Source organism: Vigna unguiculata, chromosome 5 (genome assembly GCF_037176805.1).
Source record: "Vigna unguiculata cultivar grain cowpea cultivar isolate G323 ecotype 2 chromosome 5, ASM3717680v1, whole genome shotgun sequence".
NCBI lineage: Eukaryota > Viridiplantae > Streptophyta > Magnoliopsida > Fabales > Fabaceae > Vigna > Vigna unguiculata.
This window is the reverse complement of record NC_140796.1, coordinates 42,683,496-42,690,863: the sequence shown is the minus strand read 5'-3', so window position 1 is coordinate 42,690,863 and position 7,368 is coordinate 42,683,496. Positions and strand designations below refer to the sequence as shown.

At 34.2% G+C, this 7,368-nt stretch overlaps 2 protein-coding genes across 4 annotated transcripts; one reads left to right on the top strand and one right to left on the bottom strand.

Moving 5' to 3' along the window:
- Nucleotides 1–1,023: 1,023 nt before the first annotated feature.
- On the top strand, nucleotides 1,024–2,955 carry LOC114185748 (GEM-like protein 2). Its single transcript, XM_028073643.2, has 4 exons — nucleotides 1,024–1,292; nucleotides 1,371–1,478; nucleotides 2,107–2,387; nucleotides 2,593–2,955. The coding sequence occupies exons 1-4, from the start codon at nucleotides 1,178–1,180 to the stop codon at nucleotides 2,791–2,793; spliced, it is 705 nt and encodes a 234-aa protein (XP_027929444.1). The 5' UTR covers nucleotides 1,024–1,177; the 3' UTR covers nucleotides 2,794–2,955.
- Nucleotides 2,956–3,546: 591 nt separating this feature from the next.
- HEME1 (Uroporphyrinogen decarboxylase) lies at nucleotides 3,547–6,959 on the bottom strand. 3 transcript variants are annotated; one of them, XM_028074363.2, is made up of 6 exons: nucleotides 6,801–6,959; nucleotides 6,601–6,725; nucleotides 5,540–5,922; nucleotides 5,173–5,457; nucleotides 4,379–4,614; nucleotides 3,547–3,925 (listed from the first exon to the last, which is right to left on the bottom strand). In XM_028074363.2, exons 1-6 carry the CDS (start codon nucleotides 6,818–6,820, stop codon nucleotides 3,757–3,759), a joined length of 1,218 nt encoding a protein of 405 aa, XP_027930164.2. In that variant the 5' UTR covers nucleotides 6,821–6,959; the 3' UTR covers nucleotides 3,547–3,756. The 3 variants fall into 3 exon arrangements, with proteins under 3 accessions (XP_027930164.2, XP_027930163.2, XP_027930165.1); XM_028074362.2 differs by having other exon boundaries at nucleotides 6,601–6,728; nucleotides 6,801–6,943; XM_028074364.2 differs by lacking the exon at nucleotides 6,601–6,725 and having other exon boundaries at nucleotides 6,801–6,929.
- Nucleotides 6,960–7,368: the final 409 nt, after the last annotated feature.

Genomic DNA, 7,368 nt, shown 5'->3' with positions numbered 1-7,368 from the left:
TGGTGACATTATTATTATCTTGTTCCATTATTTTGCTTACTTGTCCCCATGTGTCAAATGTGATATTTTGTGGTTAATTTAACTAATATTAAACAATAAAAGTCAGTTTTTGTTTTTAACCTCAATATGGTCATAAAATTTAAAATTTTTGTCCATTTATGTAAATTTAGGATAAAGTGAAAATACTATAAAATAATGCTAGTCATTTCTAGTACACATATTTACCCATTAAAAATACTTGGACATATCTTACGTGACTAGGTGAAAATGAGTTTATAGATCACATAATGTCATTCAAGTCCATAAAATAAAGGTATTATTTATTGAGATATCTTTTGACAACTTCCAAAATGTCTTTCTCTAATTTTCCAAGTCATTTATTTCATTTCATCAATGAATAACAACCATGATGCGGTTATTATCTTATTTCATCATCTTGCTTAGTTCCTTCTACGTGTTAAATCGTACTAGTTTTACACAACTTTAGTGTAAAAGGAAAAGTCACGTGGGTTAAACATGATTTTGATTAGTAATATTTTTTGATTTCTTTTTTTAAAATGAATTGAAATCGTGCATATGTAGCACAACTTTAGTTCATTTTAAATTTATGCTAAAACTATATCATTCATGCATGACTTGGGTTGGACAAAAAAATCAAATAATTAAAGTAGTATTTGATCCACACAAGTTTTCCTCTTATACTCAAGTTGTGTAGGGTTAACACAACTTTACTTAAAAAAAGTCTGAAATCGTGATATTAATGACCGACCTTTTTCCAATAAAGTCGTGACACAACTTATCCATAATGATAAATTTAAAACTTTTGTCCATTTACATAAATTCAGTGTAAAATTACTCCATTCTAGTAAGAAAACGTTATTCTACTCTTACAATTTATTTCCACAACTTTTCTTATGATTCCTTTGTTCTCTTTATCACTTCCACATCTATCTCATATTCTTCTCTTCCTTTTCTATTTTTCTCCAAATTTGGATTCATATTCACATGACTATATTGGCCCTACATTATTCTTCTCAAGCTATTCTCCCTGCATCCCAACCCTCCTCCAACCTTTTCTATCTTTGCTTACTCTACTTGTTCCTCTCCTATCTCTTAGTTCTTTTATCAAACTTTGTACCTTTAAGTGTCAAACTCACTTGCTTCTCCAAACAAGGAAATGACGAGTTATCATCACACAGAGATTACTGTTACTGCTAGTACAACTACCATCGAAAGCAACAATCCTTATGTTTATATCTCCTCTGATCCCCCTTCTCCTGCAGTTCACAAACGTGAGAAATTTTCAAAGAGGTTGTGTTTCTGTAACTAAATTTATTCTTGTTTCACTGATTTTCCCACCATGGTTTCAGGTTCCAATTCAAGGGATAAAATATATGGTGCAATAAATAACTATGGCAAGAAGGTTCAAGAAGCAACTAAACAAGCTGAGACCATGGTTGACAATATACTTCATCACTGTGAGTTTTCTTCTGTCTTTTTTTTTTCTCAGTCTCATGATGGAAAAGTTATTGCCCTCTTTGTCTTTGTAATATTTCTTTCTTTCATGAAATATTAGTAAGACTTGTCCATCGTCACTTGGAAGTTGAAAACATGATATTTTTTACTTTTACCAAATCATACACACATCACAATGAATAAATAAATAACAATGGCTTGCTTCAGAGTTTCTTGCATATTAAACCAGTCAACAAGTTAGTTAAAGTTCAACTAATTGAGTTGGCCTAATTTTTATACAGACATATTAACAGAGTTTTGAGTCCTCGTGAAGAAGTTAAACAATTCATTTGTATCATGAGCAATGGTATAGTATCAAAATCCCAAAAAAAAATAAAAACCCTTTTCTTTGTGAAAAGAAAACTTATTCTAAGCACTAATGAGTTTGTATCATGCTATTTGGTGTTTACATTATTCTAGACATAAAACTTCTGAAGTTTTTCCTCTAAGTAAGAAGGAAATACTTAATTAAGAGGCTCACATAAGATGGGAGCTAATTCAACCTAGACCTTGGTTATTCACTTATGATGAGACCCACTTAAGTGTTTGAGATCCTGTCCTAACTTAACTCTAATCTATTTTGTGTGGCAGTAAGAGTTAGTTCAAAACCAGCTGATGCTGCAATTGCTAAACTTATTCAAGGAACAAAGGTACTTGCATCAGGAGGGCCTGAAAAGCTATTTCAGCAAACATTTGGGGTTTTCCCAGGAGAGAAACTCTTACAGCCATATGCTTGCTACCTATCCACAGACTCCAGGCCTGTAATTGGAACACTTTATATATCAACTAAAAGATTAGCCTTTTGCAGTGACCATCCACTGTGCCATCATCCATTCTCCCTGCAGCAGCACCATCAATGCATTTATTATAAGGTTCTTGTTTTCCTCTTTCCCTTGTCGTCATTTCAAGCAATTCACTTGAATTAGGTTTTTGAAGGATTGATGTTCACACACCATTCATTATGTTACAAAAAAACAGACCCCATTTAAACTAAACCAGAAGATTCATACCAATTTCTTTAGAAACTTTGTGGTAAGGAGTAGTGATTTTTTTTTTTTTTGCTGGGGGAATATGCAGATGATAGTGAATCTGGATCAGTTGAGCAAAGTTTGTTCTCTCACAAATGGAGTGAATCCATCAGAAAAACGCATGCAGGTTATCACAACGGATGGCTATGAGTTCAATTTTATGGGATTTTTGTCATATGACAAGGCTCTCAAGACAGTAAACGAGGCTCTAAAGCATAAGGCAACCACCATCCCTGTGTTCATGCAGTAACACTCACCTATGTGTTTAAAGTTACTCTTGGATTTGCATGTACCTTTAAGAAAAGGCTCATAACAGAACTTAACACTATGAGCAAACTCTTCTGTGCACGCTTCCCCATGTTAAACCCAAAAAATAAACCTAAAAAATAATGTATGTTCTACTTTTTCACTATGTTCTTTATTTAAGAAAACTATGTTCCAATTGATTTGAAAACCTACTTTGTTAAAAGTAATGAGTAACACCCTCATGATCTTGAACGCACACAAATTGAATATATTCTTCTCTCGACATCAATGTTTCAGTACTCAGTAAAATCATCCGATTTTTTTAATTTTTATTTAGGTGTGTTTATGAAATTGTTATATTTTACTTTGCTTTTAAAATACCGTTTTTTATATGCATTCTTTTTTGCAAATAAAAAAACTTATCTGATGTCATATAACTTATTAAAAACATCCTTCTTAACGAAGTTAAAAAACATAAGCCAAAGCAACTTAGAGTTTATATAGATCAGCAAAACAACAAAATTTTCAGAAACATAGTGTGCATGTTGCAAAATAGTATATAAAAATAATATTCCCTTCTATTTCAAAATGTTATTAGGAAGCTTTGGATTGAAGACTTCTTCAGTTCCAAATAAGTTAATTTTAATAAATGTTAAAACGTAGGTCAAGTAAAATTTGAGCAGACAACGCGTAAAAAATTCTAAATTAATTAATTAAGTAATTTACCAAAATTATGCAGCTGGAAGGAATACTAATGTTAGTTTATCAAATCAATTATAAATACATTAGAATGTCAAATCACAACTTCATCTAGTTAAGCCGATACAGAAATGTGCAAATGCTCAGACTTTTGATCATATCATAGCAGCATAAGACAAAGAAAGGACTAACCTACACCCTTCATTTGGAAAAGAGCTTGAAATAGCTCCAATACAATAAACAAATAGCAACACTTGAGCTATTGAGCTTATGCTACTAGATTAGGGTCTTTTGCAGCATTGTTTTGAAAAAATGTGTCAAACTGCAAGCTCCTAGCTACTTCAAAGAAATGTGCAACAGCTTCTTCAGGTGTGCCAACAAGAACACCATGCCCTAGATTAAGGATGTGCCGTCTGGGCCCCGCACACCTCACAACCCTGACAAATAATTGTCAAATTAAGAAGTCAAGATAATTATTGATACACAACTGACATCAACCTCACTCACAAAGTCTAATTTGAATTATTTCATTATTGAGACTAAGATCAATAACATAGCTATATAAAAAGTGTTTTTTCTCTGCTTCTTTGTTGTTAGTTGCTGCCGTTATCTGTTTAATTATTTTCAAATCCATCACGGCTAATTAACCAGATGTCGGGGGAAGTTCAATTCCACATCTTAGACACCAGATCATGAACAGAAAATATGCAACCTAGACATTTGCTTGTAACAAAATGGACTAAAGTGAATGACTACATGTAAACTTAAAGCTACAATGAATGATGCTTCTATGGGCAAGTAATGGTTATGTTAAGTCTAGTTATATTATATATAAACGTATGGAATTACTTCATGAATACCAAAGCACCGGGAAATTATGTCACACCAACCTCTGAATTTCTTCAGTCAGGGCAGCAAGAGGGGAGAATAAGTAGGCAGGGTCCACATTTCCCTGCACACCAATCCCACTACCCAATCTTCTTCTCCCATCTGCCATATCCACTGTCCAGTCTAGCCCTATAACATCAACTCCAGTGTCTTTCATACGCTCCAGAAGGCCACCATTTCCATTTATATAAAGAACAATTGGTACCTCAGGGCATTTTTTCTTGACCAAATGTACAATCTGGACATTCAGAAAGCAGTACATGACAAAAAGCCAAAAACTGGAGAAAGGTAAGATAGTGTCCAACCTTAAGTTTGTGTATTGTGAAAAGATACCGACAGCAATAGTAATCTCAATAATATATTAAAAGGAGCAAGTGAAGTTGCCTCATCTGATTTGGATTCCCTCCTCCCCAGAAAGTCAAGAGCCACAATATTGAAATCCATTGAACTTATTCTCATACACGTTACAGATATTTTCTTTTTGGCCCAGAAAAATTACATTTAAGAGGTTTAAATCTGGTCATATTTCTACCAAGCAAACCAAATAATAAAAATCAAGGAGGCTTAGAGCAGTGTAGCTTTAGTCTACCACAAAATCTGCTTATTGTTGCAAACCTCAGAAAGCTACATACTGTTTTCCTTTCTCCAACTAAAGAACTAAGTTAAAGTCAAAGCTGTTATAAGTTAAAACCAAAAGTGGAAGCTTAATATAACAAGAATCCCAAATTGAAAAGTGTAAAAATTAAAATGAAATTTCATCATCCAAGAAAGAAATGAGGATATTTTTCCCACTTACCTCTTTAATATAGGGCTTTGACCACCGTTCCCACATATCAGGTGGTAGTTGTCCACCCCATGAGTCAAATATTTGTATGCAGTGAGCCCCAGATTCCACTTGGAAAATAACATAATCAGCTATTGCCTGCGTCAAATGAGAAAGCAAAGTCTTCAATACATGTGGAGCAGTGTGGCACATGCTCTTAATGGTTGTATATGTGCGTGTTGTACCCCCTTCCACAATGTATGTTGCTATTGTCCAAGGAGCTCCCACAAAACCCAAAACAGCAGCATGACCACCAACCTGAACAAAATATAACCAGTAAGGCAAACACGTGATTGGCGGAATGGCCATGACATGATTGATGTGGCAATATAAATTTTACCTCTTGGCGCAGTATCTTAAGTGATTCCCCAACAAATCTAAGCTTGTCAAGGTCAATTGGATGCAAAGTTTTTAATCCCTCTTCAGAACGAATGGGGGAATGTATAACAGGTCCCCTTATGTCTTCTATGTCAAAATCAACTCCAAATGCAGGAAGTGGTGTAAGAATGTCCGAGAAGATAATGACTCCATCAGGCCTGAAAGCTTTCCAAGGCTGCAAAGAAATTTCCACAATGAGGTCAGTTGTCTCTGACCTCTCTCTGAAGGATGGATATTTCTCAGCAAGCTTTTTGTAAACAGCCATGTACCTTCCTGCCTGTCGCATCATCCATGCTGGAGGACGACCAACAGGGTCTCCCCGGGCAGCCTTAACCAATAGTGGATCTACATAAAATAGAAAAGAAAAATCATCCAAACCAATTTCTGCATGTTTGCAGGAACGTGTCTATCATGAGACACAAAAAATCAAAGCCTGAAGAGAAGCTCATGACACTCTCTTAACAGGATTGTTTGAATGATACAAGTTCCTCCTCCCTTTTGAAGAATTTGCAAATTCGTGAAACTAAGTTACACAGCTTCTAGGAACAGACAAGGTTATAAAAAACAGTTTGCAAACTCAATTTTGATTGCAATAGGCTTTTGGGGTATCTGCGACTACAACTGAAGCCACATCAGCTTCATTTATCCCCGATTTTCAACAATATCAAGGATAGACAAAAAAACCACTACCCGAACAGGCTATCATAATTTAAAACCTTAGCCACAAAAGTGTATTCTTCAAAAAAGAAAGACATTTATTTTCTTTTCCTCTTTATTTCTTCAGTCAAATTCTACAATCCCACAAATAATTCATTTGATATCGGAAATACCCTTTGCTAGCACCACACAATGAGAAGTGTTGGAATATTGCAGAGTATCATATATAGATAAAGCAACAACATTTCCCCCTAACAACCGCCCCCAAATACTCCAACTGAAATTGAGAACAATTAAGAAAAAAGAGGAGAACCCAGTTCCTGATTTGAGTTGAAAATACAAAGGGAAGGAAGAAACGAAAGGTACCAGAGGAAGAGGAGGCGGCAGAGCAAGTGGGAGAAAACTTGGAGTGTGGGGGTTTGAAAGGAGGCGAAACCACGTTGAAGGCATTGGATTGTGAAAAAAAGGAGGAATATTTCCACCCAAGAACACTGCTTCAAACGAGAAATTCACGAGTTAGATTGAATGTGATGAAAAAAGGCGCGTGTGAGAGATATGGGAAAAACCTGTTAATGGAAGTAGCCATTGGTAGAGTGGAAAGACGAGTCCTTTGTTAATTGCTTTGCTGAGTTTGGCTTCCTTATCTTTCAGCTTCTCTTCTTCTTCTCCGGTAGGGACACACACCAGAGTGAGAGCCACGCGCCAACTCACAATTTTGTTCTATATCTCACGTATGCATTGTAAGGTTTACATACGTTGAAATAAAAAAGTTATCTTTCGTGTATAACAAATTCATTAGTTTTTTAGTTCAACCAAATGTGGTGACAAGAAAAGACTCTATTACCTTTTTTTTACTAAAGTAAAAATCGTGATTATCTTATAAGACGTAATTATAATGTTTGTATTAATTATTTTAAAAAAAAATTAATTATAAGAACATTAATGTCTTATATTTTATAGAGTTCTAATTTGTTTTTCATAAAAAATAATATGGAAAATTTATTTGGAGTATTATTCAAATATATATATATATATATAATCTATAACAATATATAAAGAGAATTTTCTCTTTTGTGTTCACATTTTAAAATATCAATTTTACCTTTTAAAATATAATTATTTATTAAATTTTAA